The 17,782-nt window shown below is 37.5% G+C and overlaps 1 protein-coding gene across 1 annotated transcript in view; it reads right to left on the bottom strand.

Annotated features, from left to right (window-relative positions):
* The window catches only part of MYO3B (myosin IIIB), a 227,026-nt gene that overhangs the window by 98,642 nt on the left and 110,602 nt on the right, over positions 1–17,782 (bottom strand). Inside the window, exons 13-25 of the mRNA XM_075092498.1 lie at positions 16,178–16,274; positions 15,186–15,302; positions 14,226–14,330; positions 11,534–11,617; positions 10,369–10,571; positions 9,905–10,003; positions 9,203–9,317; positions 8,693–8,819; positions 8,338–8,548; positions 7,093–7,240; positions 6,017–6,170; positions 4,004–4,092; positions 3,161–3,290 (exon numbers count right to left, since the gene is read on the bottom strand). Coding sequence (XP_074948599.1) covers positions 3,161–3,290; positions 4,004–4,092; positions 6,017–6,170; positions 7,093–7,240; positions 8,338–8,548; positions 8,693–8,819; positions 9,203–9,317; positions 9,905–10,003; positions 10,369–10,571; positions 11,534–11,617; positions 14,226–14,330; positions 15,186–15,302; positions 16,178–16,274 — 1,679 coding nt within the window. The remainder of the gene's footprint in view (positions 1–3,160; positions 3,291–4,003; positions 4,093–6,016; positions 6,171–7,092; positions 7,241–8,337; positions 8,549–8,692; positions 8,820–9,202; positions 9,318–9,904; positions 10,004–10,368; positions 10,572–11,533; positions 11,618–14,225; positions 14,331–15,185; positions 15,303–16,177; positions 16,275–17,782) is intronic.

Raw genomic sequence — 17,782 nt, 5'->3', positions numbered from 1 at the left:
ATGCATTATATCTGAATGGGAACACGCATATTCAACTGGAGTAGAGGCAACTTTTTTTTTTTAAACACTCCACTTCTCTCTTGTATTTTGAGTTAATTCTATTTGCATTTCAGAATATACAGAATTCTCAGCAAAAGCAGCTGTGTCTAGGAAAAAAGTGACAAATATGAAAGCAATTGGGAGAACTGGTAGGTTAAACCAGAATATGTTAATTCAGTTTTGAGGTTAAAGGTCCCTAGAAAGTGCAAACAGATTCCACAGTGTGCTGAACGTGTGTAAGTTTCCACTGAAAGATGACAAAACGTGGTGTACACACTATAAAATTAGTGCCAGAGTGTTTAAGTTCTGGTGTCTCATATCAGTAATTGTGCCCTCTCTTAGCCATAAATTACTACTACAAATGTATATTTAATGTCCTGCTGTTAATTTCTGGCCTGTTAAACTACACAGCCTACTACTGTGAAATAGAAGCATTTGTTAAGAGGGGATAAGTATATTTGATAAATTACAGGGATTAACATGATCTTAAATTAGTAAAAGAATTTAGTCTTTCTAATATTTATTTTCTTGCAGCTGCTCAGTTTTTGACAGCGGAAGACATGACAGTTATATAAATATACTTCAAACAGAGGATCTTCTCAGGGTGAGAAAGGCATCTTTTTGTTCTTACTGGTATTTAAGAACCACATTTTCAGTAATTATCAGACCATGTTACCAGTCTCAAATTCCCTCTTGCTTCTGGGATAGCACCACCTAGTGACTATTACATATATTGGAGATTGCTGCTTGGCAAAAACCACCTACTCTGCAAATTCCAGAGCTAGTTGCAAGCAGATGTGAGAATGCGCTGTCACTCATCTTCAAACAAAACACCAGAGATACTGGCAAAAGGCTCATTTCAAGTCAGGGTTACCTGGAAAGATGCAATATGGCTTCCATGTAAATTATGAACTTTCGCATCAGTCAGTAATCTACAAAAAGCTGGAGAAAATTGTATCAAGATTATGAATCTTAATCCATATTTTTTCTGGTTTGCTTTAGGAATGCTGCACATGTTGAGTGGAGGGAAGAGGGCTAAGAGGCATGGACAGAGTATGATGGGACATTTACAGAGTGACTATTCTTTTGTTTACAAAAGCCTCTTTGTAGAAAGTTAAGAGAATAGCATTATTTTTCTTCACTGAGCAGAGATGAAGCAGCCAGTGATACTTTCTGTTCTCCACCGAACCTTTCATTTATCTTGCAAGCTGCCAAAACTAAACCTGGCAACAATCTGATTTTAGAACATAGAGGCCCCAACACAGGATGTGAGTGCCAATTATATTAGACAGCTGGAAAAAATAGTGCGAAATCACAAAGACTTTTAAAAAATAAAAATGACATAAGGGTTTTAAACTATTCTTATAACACCATGCACTGGAGCATATGCACAGTAATTTTTTTTAACAGGATGTCCTGTACCAACTTGACAGAAATACAGACAACACTCAACTTGCTGTGTGCTTTTCATGGAAAAGTAAATGTTCTCTAACAGCAGGCAGAAAGCATACGATTCAGGTAAATGGGAGAAAGGGAAGTAATGTAAGAGACAAAACAAAGAAGTGGAAATACAGTAACTATACATTACTGCAATGAGAAGTATCTTCTTACTGAACTTTTTACGCATCTCGGGTAAAATACCCAAGTTCAGTCCTGTTGCCACTGAAAATATTTCTGAAGAGCCAGAAGAAGATGAGATTGCATGAAAGCACCAATATCCACTATACTAAAAATAGCACATAAAATAAAAAATGTAATATTTGCAATAATAGGGACAAAACGCTTAATCTGTTTTGTTTCTGACAATAACTCCAAGGTATAAAATAGCTAGTAAAGAGGAGTGTAGAGGCACATTTGACCAGATGTGAGCTCTTTTTTGCTTTGCTTGATCCAGCATGAATAAAAGAATCTCTTTTACCAGTTTAACATGGACTCAAATGTCAGAAGTAGACACAAAGATTCTTTGTTTGCCACTTGGGCATGAACCAATCCTACTCCATCTTAAACTATATCCCTCTCCATCTAAATTGCCGTAGCTGAAAGGAGAAGCGGATTCCTCATTGGATCCTCACCTTTTGGGGACCTCTAAAAGCATAATTTGAAGGGGGGTAATCCAGAGCCTCCTAATTACAGGAAAAGAACAGAGGCATTGTAACAGGAATCTATCCTATGTGGAATACAAACAGGTATTTTGCTATCAGTTTTACATATACAAAGAAGGCTCCAGTACACATTTTTCTCCAGATGTTATTTTTCTACACAGAAATTTTAAGAGAGGTTAAAGGCATTACTAGAGGCTATGACTGGGTTATTGAGGGTCCAGAAGTCCAGACAGAGCTGCTGCACAGGCATGGAATTGCATCTAGAGCCCTTGTACAATAAGCCCACATAGCAGTACCTAACACACGTATGAAAATTATATGAGAACATGAAAATGTATGCATTAGGAAATCAATACTTTAAAAATGTAAAAAAGTATTGGGAGACGTGCACATTTGTTGGCTTGTTTGCATGTATAACGCAGAACTATAATTTATATAGGTTACAGGTATTCTGGTATCTATCCACGGAGTAATCAAACTTCATCTTGCTGTTTTATTATCTGCACACTTTCATGTAAGTCAATGTCAACAAGCTTTAAATCAACTCAATTAATTCCAGTAGATTAGTATGTATTTTTTATAATTTATTTGTAAGAAACTTTATGTAGTGCATCAATGCATCTAAATAGATGGATATTGCCTCCAAAACAACCTGATCTACATTACATGATTTATTATCTGTAAGACATGCTACACAAGAATCTATCAACTGAGAACTGATCTTAGTAACAGACTAAGGACCAAGAAACTCTCATAATTTCATGTCGCTCTGAGAATGAGTTCTTGCCTTACATGTCAGATAATCTCCCTTTATCTGGAGTAAGGGATGAATCTGGGTTTTTCAGAAGAATTCGTGTCCACATATTATTTTTAAAAAGTCATAACATTTTAGATATCTAGGAAACTTTAAAGAGCAGAGCTGAAAAAGAATTAAAAAAATTTGTCCAGAAACATTCAGAGTTTTAGAGGAGTAGGTAGCTGAATAGGTTGCGATATTAGAAAAGCTGTGCAGAAAATACCTGTTTTTGTTAATGGGCTAGAGAACAGCTGCTGAAGAAGTTTGTTCTCTGAAGTTCGCAACACCACCACTACATCAGCAGGAAGAGTGTCTCTGTTCTTCTCAAGGAATGCAGAGGCATCATATAATACCTAGCATGGGAAACTGAATTAGAAATGTTGCCAAAAAGGGTACCCAAAAACTACTGTGTTCTTTAAAATGTCAACAGTCAAGATGACCAAGTAGACCAGTGAGTTTGGCTCTGACAAGCCAATGAATAAATTATCTGCAAATGACTTAAAAGGGTACAGCAAAGCTCATGTTATGTGAAACAACTGGACCCTTATTCCCCATATAAAATAATATGTGAACTGATGAGAACAAAAGAAGTTAGGTGCTATAGAGTACAAGAAAACATCTATGCCAGCTAGCTTCAGTCTTTCCAATGCTCTCTATAGAATTTCAAGTTCTATTACAGATGCTGTTTTACACTGCATTTCATCTGTATACTTATATGCACTCACACAGAGAACTACTGTGGCACTCACATGATGTTAACAATCGCGTAGCCTGTTCTGGCTCGAGAGTTGCTCCTTTGAAATGATTGTAGTAATGGTTTCTGGTGCCAGATTTCTTTCAGAATAAAAGGTGGTTACTGTCTACAGAATTTCTGAAGTAGCCCTAAGGATAGGTTCTAAAATGGACTACTACACATGAAAATGTTATTGTAGATTCTAGGTTTCCGTAAACTTTATAATTTTGTTTCTTAAAATTAGGAAAAAAATTATAAAGCAGAAACTTTAGATAAAACAAATAACGATCATATCACTGTTATTTGAACTAAATAAAAATCACATGACCTTACCTTTCCAGCATAGTGCTGAATACCAAATGACAGTTCTACTCCTTTTGGTCTCCAAAAATATTTGCATCGTAAGTTATCTTCAAATTTATCTAGAGATTGAGAAAAGACATTGATATAAGTGACTTAGAGTTACTGACTAAAATCGTCATCCTAATTAGGGACAGTTTGCTGCTCAAGAAGCCAGAACTACTGTAAACACATATATTATCAGATTGCTCAGAAATGGCTGTGTGCCAACTTCTCTGTGCTTTCTTCCAAGCTGCCACTTCTGAATGGAACAGCTCGTTCTAAGCTAACCCAGTAAGTCTGTTTTTCAAATCCCACTGTTTGTGGATAGTTCTGTGCGTGGAAAACTATTAGATAAGAGGGACCAATGAGAAGGTGTGACAACTTCTCATATTTTGCTATGAATTTGCTTATATGTATATATAGGGTTTGGGGTGGATTTATTTCAACTATGTACATTCAAAGCTGTGCATGCATCTCGCTTGCTTAAACGCCTATTATTTGTATTTTCCTTATCTTCCTTTCCCCATTCATTTAGCTTTGTGCATCATGTTTTAAGTATATATTAATGTCTTCAGGCTGGGACCATCTCTCATTTACCTTTGGACATTTACAGAAAAAGAAGCTTCTATCTAAAACCTCTTCTAAAGAGGCTCTCTGTTTCCCATGACTACCTCTAAAGAGCTGACAGGAAAAGATACACCACTTTCTAAGAAAAACATCTTTTATGCCCTGTGATATTTTGTATGCTCTTTAATATTTTGTAATGAAATTAGTGCTGATACTGTAAACCTTGCTATTATATTTCTTTGTCTGAACAAGCAACTAGAGACCTAAGGCCAGAATCAATTAATAAAATTCTCTGTCATGTTGTACAGGTCAGAAAATATTATCAAAATGTTTATTCTAATGTTGGAATCCATTAATATTTCATGTTAGATTTTTCTTTCTATTAATGTTTAATCAAGCTTGTATTTAAAGCAAAAAGAACTAAGTTTGGAATTTTTTTTTTGGGGGTAGGGGGTGGAATTAATGATTGTCTGGCACATCTGGAGAGGGCAAAATATTCCACTTCGCTATCTCCTTGAGGGATCCTGCTGTACTGTATACAGATCAGCAGTAAGACTGATCGGCACTGGACCAAGGAAAGTGCCTCTGTGAAAGTGTAAGTTCAATATTCAGTATTAACTGATTTATAGGACCCACAGGGCAGCACACAGCTTTAGTACACAAATGAGGACTGGAATGAAACCATACAATTCATTCTATCTGTGGCCTAAACTCAAGTCTCAACTCAGCCTAGTAGAAGTGATGTATATCATGCAATTTAACAGGCAGCTGTTATTTTTCCTCTGGCTAACAGTGTGAGTCTCTGCTGCACATTCCATTGAAGGAACTGGAACTCTCTGTTTCATATTGCAGGTAAAAATGTAGCTCTAGTAAATAGAATTTTTAAGTTGGCACCAAGATGTTTTAAAATATACGTAAAATATGCATGAAGGAAGGGAAATATTCAGCCAGATGGCACACCAGAAATAACACACAGTTTCTATTTATGATGAGATAATCTGGAGTGAAACAGTATTTTCTAATTGGATAAACATGGGCCTAGGAGCCTGGAAGATCTAAATTTTACTCTCAACACTCATGCTGCTCACAGGGTGGTCGTAGACAAAAGATTCAACTATGTCTCAACCTTACCTTCAGTAAATGGAGATAAATGCTGCTTGATGTACTTCACATACAGGGACAAGGTACAGGTTATTTGCTTGTAACACCAGAAGGACAATAAGCCCTTGACATCTGATATATAAGATAACTTTTGCAATATAACAGAAAACACGTAAGCAGAGAAAAATGATGAAGCACAATGAAAAATATACTTAAAATGTCAAATGAAATGGCACAGCATCAGCAGGACAACTAGGCTAGTAAAACTTTAGTGAAGACGTCATTCCACCCTCTCAAAATGATTTGTTATTTCCCAGATTTTTTGTTTGCACATACCAACTAAAGTTAGATCTGTTGCCTGAGGAAATCGACTTTCTTCATCCAGTAGAGACAGGAGACCCATGGGTTTCTGGAGGAACATATCTAGAAGTGGACGGTTGTCCTCATACTCCACTGTAGTAGCATCAATTCCCTCATTCTGATATTCCACCTACACAGTCACCAGCACAGTTTTAATACTGAACCAGTAAAAGCAACATCAACATTAGGACATTTATGATGCACAGCAATACTCTATAGGCCCCAACAACATTATTTACAGAACTTCAACTGGAAGATGTCAGATAATCACAGAATCAGAGAATCATCAAGGTTGGAAAAGACCTCTAAGATCTTTAATTCCAACCATCAACCCAACACTACCATGTCCCCTAAGCCATGCCCCAAAGTGCCACATTTACATGGTTTTTTAATACCTCCAGGGATGGCAACTCCACCAGCTCTCTGGGCAGCCTGTTCCAATGCCTGACCACCAGTAAAGAAATCCTTCCTAATATCCAATCTAAACGTCCCCTGATGCAACTGGAGGCTATTTCCTCTCATTCTATCACTAGTAACTTGGGAGAAGAGACCAACATCCACCTCACTACAACTTCCTTTCAGGTGGTTGTAGAGAGTGATAAGGTTTTCCCTCAGCCTCCTCTCCTCCAGACTAAACATCCCCAGTTCCCTCAACCTCTCCTCATAAGACTTGCTCTCCAGACCCTTCACCAGCTTCATTGCCCTTCTCTGGACACACTCCAGCACCTCAATGACCTTCTTGTACTGAGCGGCCCAAAACTGAACACAGTACTCAAGGTGTGGCCTCACCAGTGCTGAGTACAGGGGCATGTTCACTTCCCTACTCCTGCCAGCCACACTAATGCCGATACAAGCCAGGATGCTGTTGGCCTTCTTGGCCACGTGGGCACACTGCTGGCTTATGTCAGCCAGCTGTCAACAAACACCCCCAGGTAATGTCATTATCTTGCATTTCAACCACATACCCATTTTATAGTTTATAATGTACTCTTGAATATGATCTATGGTTCAGAACAGCTGATCCAACTAGACATCATCAGAGTTGAATTTACCTGCTCAAGAGCAAAGATATGCTGATTGAAATAAAACTGGATTTGTTCATTAGCAATATTTATGCACAGCTGTTCAAAGGAATTTCTTGCGAAGTTCTCAAATCCAAATATGTCTAGTATCCCAACATTCATCCCATTTTCAGCATTGCTGCATGTGAAAACACAAACAAAATTCATCATGGGCAACACCATGTTAAAATAAAAATAAACATGGTAACTAAGATTGCATAATTGACTCAATCTGCTGCAAAGAGAGAGGAGAAAAAGTGTATTTGAGCCTAAGACAACTTGTGCATTTGTTCAGCATCATTAACACTTTCATTTTCCACTTGTTTCTTGCAAAGTTCCATGAAGAAGGCAGGAGAATCATAGGTACATAGTAACAGACACTTAGCAGCCATATTAAAAAAAGTGGTTTCAATAGGCAGATGCCAAAGAAATTTATTGTCTGCTCCTCCAGGTAGACAAAAGGTGTCAAGCTTTTTTGTTATTTTTTGTTATTTTTTGTTATTTTTGTTACTCAGTCAGGGGGTAATTAACAAGTCTGCTGCTGCTACAAGCTGGACTGTTGAAAGCCCATGTGCTAGCTCAAGTATACCGCAGTCACCACTAGAACTGCAAGTATGGATGAGGACATATTTATATGATATGATATAGTGAAGTGCCAAGTAGAGATCTCAGATCAGAGGCATTTTCACATCACCTAGTGGGTTCTCTTGTTTCTAAAGATCTCTACAGCTGCTTGAAAAGACCAAAGTAGCCAGATCAGTACCTGGCAATGAAATCGTAAGGATGTACAATGTGAACATTTCTGTAATTATGAAAATAAAAAATCATCACTTGCATCTCAAGTAGCAGCAAAATAATAATCCAAGATCATATTTATTACTAGCTTTCAAAAGCAGAAGGACTGTATGGACTGTGAATACATACTAAAGATTTTCAGTGTACTCCAATTATCTACCAGCCTTTGGAATGATTTTAATGTTCACTACATAGGAAGAATCTTTTTAAAGAATTGTACAGCACTTTAACCACACAATTTTCATTGACTTCAGCAGCTAAATTCCACTCAGCTCTTTGAAAATGTTGGAGTTAATGTCCTGGAAACAGAATTCAGCATCACAGCATGAAAGCCATTTTGATGCCTTAGCCAAAATAAACCGAGCACCCTTTCTGCAAAATCAAAAATATGCAAAGACATATGTACAATAAACACACATGATTCTGTGATGTGTAACTTGCCATATATTTTTATCTGGCTGAAGCAGCGTATTAATACGATTTACGATCCAGCTGAAGAGCCGGCCATAAAGTGCTTTAGACATGGCATCTCGCACGTCAGCTGCTTTGTCCACAGTGTTTGTTCGGATAATAGTCTCCCCTCGTGTTACAACACAGTGGGAGGTTAGGGCCTCTTGAAGTTCTTCTGACCCAATACTTAGTAGTGCAGCAGCTAAAAGACATTGGAAAAAAGATACATGACTGTGATTATGCAGTGGAAATCACCAGCATTGCCCACCTGTTACCATGAGTTAGAGATTCTCACAAATACAGTCAAATCGCATTTATAGAACTGACAATGATAAAATGTTTTTACCATTATCTAAGGCTTCTGGGTTGGGAACTTCACTTTTATCTGTTTGGTGTTGCGAAGAAATGGCAGCAAACTCAATATTCCCAGTATTCAAGATTCCAGTTAGAATTCTGTACACTGAGTACACTTCCTGTAACACATGACAAGAAGCACTTTTAAGGAATCCAATTTGATATATAGATATATTTAGGCTATGAAAGAAAAAGGTGGGCACTGGAAAGGCTATTAAAGCTTGTAGCTTGCTCTGAGACCAAGTTCTACAAATTCAAGTAAGCTCGTATTGACACAGAAAGTGTGATATGGAATTGTGAATATATTTGCCTGAGTACCAGTTGAGAACTCAGGCTGGTTTTGGCTTCTGAGTGTGTGGTTATGCTTTCCCAGTTCACTTCTGCCACGGAGATTCTGTGGCACAGGTGTGGATCCACAAAAACAAATGACAGCCTGTGCACAGGCAGCACTGGAGGTGTTTTTTATAAAGGTCAATGGTGGTTTAGCAACTGGATTTCTTACCTCATCAGTGAATCCTATAATTTTAAAGCAATGCTGAATCGCTTCAAATTGTCTTCCATAGGAATCTTTAGTAACAATATCATGCATTACTCTTCCAGTTTCATTATCAATATATCTAAATAGAGTGGGAGAAAGAAAAAGCCATACTAGCAGTACAACCTCCAGTGACTTCAATGCAAGTACCTCAGTAACTGGAAAGAACATTTATTTCAATATCTTCCAATTATATACTTTGTTGCTAATTCATAAGAAGTTTTGTTTCTGTTGCACTAATTTTGCTTATTCTTTGTTAATATCCATTATAGTGTTACCAACATTTTACACACATCCCCTCACCCAATACAAATGCACCCAAAGTACAAATACCAATTAAAAAGCACAACCCCAAAGCATAGACTGGGTTCTTACTGAAGCACTACAGTAAGAAATTATAAGGTGATTGTCCTCATTTGAAAGTATGACAGAATAACTACATAATAATAAGCTTGATTCCTCCTGCTCCTCTTTAAATAGTTCAAGTTCTCAAACAAATAAAAATAATGTAATGCCTTATTGTCCATTCTCTTCTTTGCTTGGGAGGATTAAAGAAGATCCTTAAAGGATGGAGGAGGATTAAGAGAGATTTTAAGGCATCACACTGAAAGCAAGAGCTGATCAATTGCTAATTACAACAAGAAGTTAAAATAAGTGAGTGATAGTTACCTAGGAGGCTTTTCATCAGGAAGTCTATATTCAGAAAGCTTCTTCTGATGATAAAGGCCAGCATAAATATAATAAAATATATGGAAATTTTTCTCTCCCCTGGGGAAAAAAAAAGTATCCTTTTAAAGTACACGTTTATTCTTGTGGCATCTTGTACAATGTAAAAGTAGAAGTTCTTTTCATGGGCTCACTGGAGTAGACAGCAAATCTCTCACTTGTTTTAGTGGTGCAGCATTTCTGTGAAACAGAAAACCCAGCCAACCCCAATATTTCTCCAAAGAATGGAGCAGCTCTGGCTTCCACTCCAAAAGAACCTAACTGACTATTCTTGGCATCATAGCACTGCACAAAGGATCACTGCTTTAGCAGCAAACATGACAGCATTTAAAATAAAGAATTTTGGGGAATTAAACATAATCCAAACACTACAGAAATGTGAAAGAACAGACAATTAATATACCTACACAGCCTGTTTTATGACCCTTGATTTTTCAAGTAGATATTCAGAAATCTTTGCCCCCATTACAGCTCCCGTGGGCGTAAACATCATTTCCAGATATTTTCCAAAGCGACTTGAGTTGTCATTGATGGCAGTGCAGGCATTCCCAAATGCTTCAACGAGAGGATTCACCTGAAGAATTTTCTCACGCAAAGCTCGGTTATTGGCCTTGACAGAACAGAGATCAGAAGGATCATTTAAAGAATATATTGCTTACCCACAATCCAATCCTTGCTTCAAAAGCATAGCATCCCTTTCTTATGCTTGTATGGACTTAGATACTCTGTTAACCTTTCTGCTTATACAACAACAGGGCTAACAAATTGATGAGGAATTCTCCTGCAGGTAGGAAAAACCATATTCTTCTTTCTCTGCAATTGTTCTAGCCTCTGTGGTGCCATACAATTAGTTAGAGCACCAAAATAATAAAAAACTAAACACATCTCATAGAATCATAGAATGTCCTGTATTGTAAGGGACCCACAAGGATCATCAAGTCCAACTCCTGTCCCTCCGCAGGACAACTCCAATTTACACCATATCTCTGAGGGTGTTGTCCAGGTGCTTCCTGAACATCGCCAGGCTTGGTGCCATGACTGCCTCCCTGGGGGGCAGTCTCCATCACCCTCTGGGTGAAGAACCTTTTGCTAATATCTAACCTAAACCTCCCCTGGCACGTCTTCCTGCCATTCCTTCAGGTTCTGTCATTGGCTACCAGAGAGAAGAGATCAGCACCTGCCCCTCCTCCTCCCCTTGTGAGAAAGCTATAGACTGTGATGAGGTCTCCCCTTAGTCTCCTCTTCTCTAGGCTGAACAAACCAAGTGACTTTAGCTGCTCCTCATATGGTTGTATAAATGAACAATTGTATATGTGATAAACACTGTAGATAACTACAGGCACTGAACACTCAGGACCTGGCACCTTCTCTTTAAAAAACATTGAATGGCTTGGTGTGGGTCACACTCTAGTATCTTAATTCAATACTCCCACGTGAGTGATTACTTTGTCCCTAACTCAAGTGGGACAACTCACAAGAACAGCTTTAAGTATTAAACATTAAATAAAGCAGAAATTGGGGGTGGGGTTGGGAGGATTTGTTCATAGCTTTACATGATTGGCTAAGAAATACCTTTCCCAAGAAGGTCAAATGTTGGACGATCAAATGGGCACTTTCTGTCTTTCCAGCACCACTTTCCCCACTGATGATAATGCACTGAACATACAAAACAAAACAGTTAAGTGTACAGCTCACCACATGGTCGATTTCACCTATTACTGCGCCTATCTGTTATTTAGTACCAAAATACTACAAAATACTTTAAAGGTCAACTCCCTCAACTCCCTTCTGAAAGGAAAGATAAGCAAAAGCTCAGTGTAATAATTTATTCCCTAGATTACTACAATGCATCTTGCAATGCCTGATAGCAATGTGCATATGTGTGAAGCACCAACTGAATTTCTAAGGGCCAAGACACACAAATAGGTGACCATGTCTACACACTAACACACACTATGCACATATGTGGCTTGTTTCAAATGCTTAAAACTCAGAAAATTGCCACAGCTCAGTCGACGTGTCATAATTCAACAGTGCATCCAAGCTGTGTTGACTTTATATGAATTAACGTGAAACACAGGATACAGCTGTATTTAATACACTGGCCAAAGTCTGGTCCTAGCTTTACAAATAATCTTAAATACTTGCTGCTGTGTAGCAAGGTTATTCTGATGCTGATATGCAAGATAGAACAGCAATCTAGCATCTGAACTTTTCAGGAAAATATGCATCTGTTCATTGGATGATTCTGGAAGAAAGTATCCATCTTCTTCCTGAGTCAGCTGTCCTTAACACATGGTATTTTATAGGCTCTCCAAATGGCTTCCAGACTCAGGGATTAGCTAGAATGGTCTAAATCACTTGGTATCCTCCTCTCTGGTGTTACACTTCATGAATGAGATGGAAGTAGAAGGCCAGTACTTGAAGGCCACTTCACACTGAACATTGAAGCGTGAACACTTCAGGTCATAGCAAATAAGAATTCTAACAGCATTTATTATTTTCCCATTTTTTCACGTGTTCCACTGATCAACAGTACAAATATTAGTCTACTTAAGGTACAGTATCAGCTGCAATATAATTAAAATGTTAACACTGAGCAATTGCTTAGATTTGTGTGTTTTTGTGCAAACACTTGAAAATTATTTGCACCACACTGTGAACATACAAGATTCTTGGCTGGGAGAAGATACAAGGCCCTAAAATACTTGATGCAATGACACTTCATATAGAACTGAGCTTTGTGAATAGGTTTGAAATATGTAGCAGTTCTCTGGTGGTATCTTGTGGTGCCTGACAGCAGGTGCAGGGATTGACTGTAAATAATGTGTGCAATATGACGTTTGCAGCTCATTTATTTGCTCCTTGTCAGGTATTTTTCTTCTTCTTGGAAACAGCCCAATGATGGATTTACAGGGTTACAATACCTACATTAATTGTCTTTGTGTGACTAGAGAAGTCATGCACAACAGTTTACACAGTTCAAGCCCATGAGTTCTTGTAGAACTCATAAAACTCTTTGTAGAATTGTCCAGAACTTGACTTTAGCTTCAGAAGAAATGTTAGACTTGAAGTCAATTTTCAGGCTTCACAGAAAATACAAGAGAAAGCTCAATGGATAAACAAAACGGCATCAATACAGTTTTGATCTGGCTACAGTGTTTATCTAATGCACCTTTACCTGAAGAACCAACATAACATTGGCCAGGTAATGGAGATGAACATGCTCCTGTAATCCTTTGCAAACAGAAAATAGGAAACAGATTTAGGTCTAAATGCAAATTACTTCTTAAACAGGTATGAAACATATAATATTAAAGATGTACAAATTTAGCCTGACAGGCTGATTTCAAAACTAATTTTTTTCCCCATGTAACAAGTTCTCACATAACTTATTCTACAGGAGTACTTGTTTTCTTTAATGCCTCCATCAAAGAGCATATAAACCAATCCAGAAGTACTAGCCATCTCTCAGGCCAGCATAGTCCACATATTCAGTAGAACTCCTTTTTCTTCATCTTCAATGCCCCTTTTATTTCTCTTCTTTGCTCAGTACTTTTTGATTGCAGGTTTTTTTATTATTTTATTCTGTTGTTGTGATTTTAAAAAAGCATTTTCTATGAATCATTGTGTAATGGGCAGGATAAAATCAGGAGGATTTTATAAATAAAAATAATTATTAGCCCTCAATATGCATGTGCATAGAGCACATAAAATTAGAAAGAGTACAAAGTTACAATCTTAATACATTTATATTAGACTTATCCTTAATATAGTTTACTAAAAAAATAAATTAAAGGTTCCTATTTTTTGTGACTTGTAGTTGAATTGCTTATCCATTGCTTGATAGTGTCAATACAACGGAAAAGTGGTTCAATCTCTGTTAAACTGCTATGGCATTGAGACCCTATTTTACATAGGTGTAAATTATTGCAACACCTAGCGCAAGACAATCTAGAATCATAGTGTGCAGCAACACTCTGCAGCTGGTGTCAACTGCCAGGACTTCATGGGTGTCCAGGAGCCTATATTGGTCAGGTAACCCTATCATTTTATTTGACCTTTTAGTCTCTCTTATGCCACTGTGTCCTCTTCAGAATTCCCATACCTGACTAGGTTACTACTCTGGTTTTCCTGATGTAGGAATAAAAGGCTTAAAGAAAAAATTTTTCAAAGTTCAACATAACAGATCATTAGCCATAGCCATGCAGCATAGTGGCAGTATGATTAATAGGAAATCTAAATCAAATGAACAGACTCTTACCTGATCTTTGCTGAATGTAACCATATTTTGGTAGGCTGCATCCGCAGAGGCAAATATGTGGGGGGGATTTGATGAACGCTTCACACCATGGTAAAGCTTGGAGAACTACATTTAAAAAAGAACACAGTCAAAATATGCAACTTAGCTACATAATTAAGAACTGAAAAGAGGATAGTGACATCTTCTGCCTATTCAACAGAAGGTAGTTGCCTGTTTTACCACAGAATTTCCACTGAATCACCTGGAAGGGTAGTGGTAACTCTTGGCACTGTCTACCTTCCAGAATACAAATTACAGCAGCTAAAATGCACTCCGACATTTCCCACACAAGACAGTAAAGAGAACTGTATCACAAGGAACAGTATTTCAAACACAAATATTCAACCAAGGAAATACCCAACCTATATGAAAAAAACGTCAAAGATAACAGTGAACCTGAAATCTGGCCCCTCTATGTGCAACCATGACTGAGGCACCCATGGAGACTGAGATTTATGGCTCCACCTCTCTTCATATTTGTAGGGAATTAAGCTGCCTCTATCTTTCCAGCATTCAATTCACTTGTTTCTTTTAAACAGCAGCTGATGGCACAGGACATGTAATAACCCAACAGTCAGAGCAATTCTTTAGGAAGCGACAGCCTCAGCATGAGGATGTCCATATAGCCATCTTCTGTTTCCCAGAAGAAAGCCCTAAATGCCAGACAAGAGGCATAGCTGTGGCTGGGGTAATCATCCCTCCTGTGGAATTTGTGCCACCAAACAGAAAGGAGTGAAATAAAATGAGACCGAATAATAATAAAAAAAAACAACTGTAGCCACACATTTTCTGGAAGAAGAAAAGGAAAAGGCTGGGGTTTAATCTGCACTCCTACCTTCCAACATCACTTAAGTATTTTAGCCAGTGCTGTTAATATAAAACGTAAAGTGAGTACTCTCCACAGCTTGGAATCTCTCTTACCTGGGGAGAATAAATGCTGAGATTCTGGAAGGGGTTTAAGGCTATTAAAATGTCTCCAACGTAAGTATAAATTTGTAAGTCAGCATAGCGTTTCTGCAGCTGATGGATAATTGTATCCTGAGAAGATAACGAAAAGTTTTATAGTTGAATGGTATTTTCCCAGTTAGGAAAATATACTGAGAGCACTGATTAAGAAATACTTAAGTGTTACTAATTATTTCTCAAATGCCAACACCACAAAACCAAACAAATATTTTCAAAATTCTTGCTAATGCCATAAAACTAACTTAAATGGCAACTCCTAATTCCAGATGAGTACACATTTCGTTATACCAGCTTGAGAAGCAAACCTTCTGAAGAGAAAATGGCTATGCTCATTGTTGCTCCACCTCATAGTACATTTCAATTAAATTTTTTATTTGACCATGAAACAAGGATAATAATTTTTCAAGGATTAAATTTTAAGTGGTAGTAAGAGACTGTTTTAAACAGGACACTTGCAAAACTTAGTATTATGTTTTTTTCTTGCTGGCATGCAATTTAAGGATCATCAAAACAAAAATTTACAGGTGCTCTGCATATAGGTGATATAGTGAAATATGCAACTGATACTGTTTTATCACTTTTTATCAAGAAGCTGTAGATACCATATTACTCTATATAAATTCATCAATTTTAGAAAAAATCACTTAAATCTAGATCTTCATGACTAAACTTCACATTTTAGGAAACTCAAAATAATTTAAACTAGCATCACTCATAATTAAATTCTTCCACATAATAGGATTCACTGCTACTGCTTTTATGTCACTGTATAGAATATTAATGAAGTGATGATAGTAGATCAGTCATGTGGCAATTCCTTTGCCATGGTGAGACAAAAGCTTGCAAGAAGGAACTCTTCTCATTCTATTAAAAAGAAGCCTAAAAAGCAGAAACAGGCAAAATGTGAGGCACAGTTGTCAGAAACTGCTACTCAGAGAGTACAGTACCTCATCTAGAACTTCTAGATTTACCAGATCGTCATCTAGAGAGTACTTGTCAGCTCCATCCACATGGTAAGGTCTTCTAGTATGTATTCGTTCATGCCTGGAAGTTTGTTAGTAGAGCACCAGTGTTATAAAACTGTATTGAAGACAGCAAACATTAAGAGGCAGTGGGAAATAATGGATGAGTGTTTTTGTCATGCGGAAAACACAGACAAGCTTTCTGAAATACATATTTTTGCTTGAAATATCCTTTTAGAAAAGCAATAGGTCAGCTTGCTTTCCAGTGTAATACCTCTTTTCTCTTTCACAATATATAACCCTATCTATTTATCAGTGCTCAGAGATGCAGATTTATCTGTAGGCTTACTACTCCCCACTCACACAGTAAAGTATATAAAAATCCTCCCTCTTTTCCCTTCCTTTCTTGCTCTAAGTTAATAAACTTCCACTCTGTTTAATTAAATCTTCCCCCATGTACTCAGCCTATAGTATTGTCATCTAACGCAGTTAAAATAATTATAACTTAGTATACCAGTATATAGCTCAGGATAGCATAAAAATCCTTCTGTTACCTTGGTGTATGCCAAAGTGCCTCCTCAGATGACCCCAGATCTGGCCCAAAACAACATTTTTGAACCACAGCTGCCATCAGACTCTAAGGTGTTGGACGTTCCGTCAGCTTGTCCTCAGCGATTTAAGCCACACAATAAGCAGCAGAGACAAACTGTCACATAACCCCTTTATAATCAGATTACACCAAAGGAATCTTTGAAAATGCTGTGTATATGTTTTTGAACAACACATCTTGTTGAAACAGGGACAAATCAAGAGGCTGTAATATGTGCTCCACAGAGTGGGTGAAGTATGAATGCTGTAAGCACAACTAGGCTTTTCTTTACAACAAACATAATCAAAGCATAGTAGGAGGACACCCACTGAGCTACAGTCTGCATCCTGCTGAGTAACATTTAGCATTGATCCTTAATGACAGTCCTTGACAGATTGTTCCTGTGTTGGTTGCCATGTAGAAAGTAGGAATCACATGATCACACATCCTGAAACAATGCAAAATATTGCATCAAGCACTAACAGAATGGTACTGTGACTTGGCAGGAAACACTGCTCATCTGTAATGTTGAAGGTTAATATGAAGATGTAGCAGGTCTTTTTTTCTTTAATCATATCTTCATATACTCATGGAATCCTGTTTATGTATGCTTCTACATTTGAAGCTGGACAGCTTTCATTCAGTAAAGAGAATGTTTTCATATCCAAGACCTATTATATAATCAGAATTATTGCATGGAAAGCCTCTAAAGAAGAGGAAGGAGAAGACTGTTAGCTGTGAGTACAGCGTCACTGATAATTGTGAATCACATTTAAAGATCCTAATTTTTTTATGCCTAATTTCATTCATTTCCCTTATTTACTTTTGGCTACTTGGTGAGTTCTGGAAAAATATTCTGTAATGGTTTATTTGAATTGTAACTAAATAAACTATGCAAACTTTTTTCTCTGCTATGAAATAAAGTAGCAGGAATATTGCAGGTTTTGCTGACAGTTTCACTTATAGTTTACATCCTACATTCCCAGAGATGGTAGTTTGCT

This window comes from Phalacrocorax aristotelis, chromosome 5 (assembly GCF_949628215.1).
Source record: "Phalacrocorax aristotelis chromosome 5, bGulAri2.1, whole genome shotgun sequence".
Lineage (NCBI taxonomy): Eukaryota > Metazoa > Chordata > Aves > Suliformes > Phalacrocoracidae > Phalacrocorax > Phalacrocorax aristotelis.
This window is presented reverse-complemented; position numbering and strand designations above follow the sequence as displayed.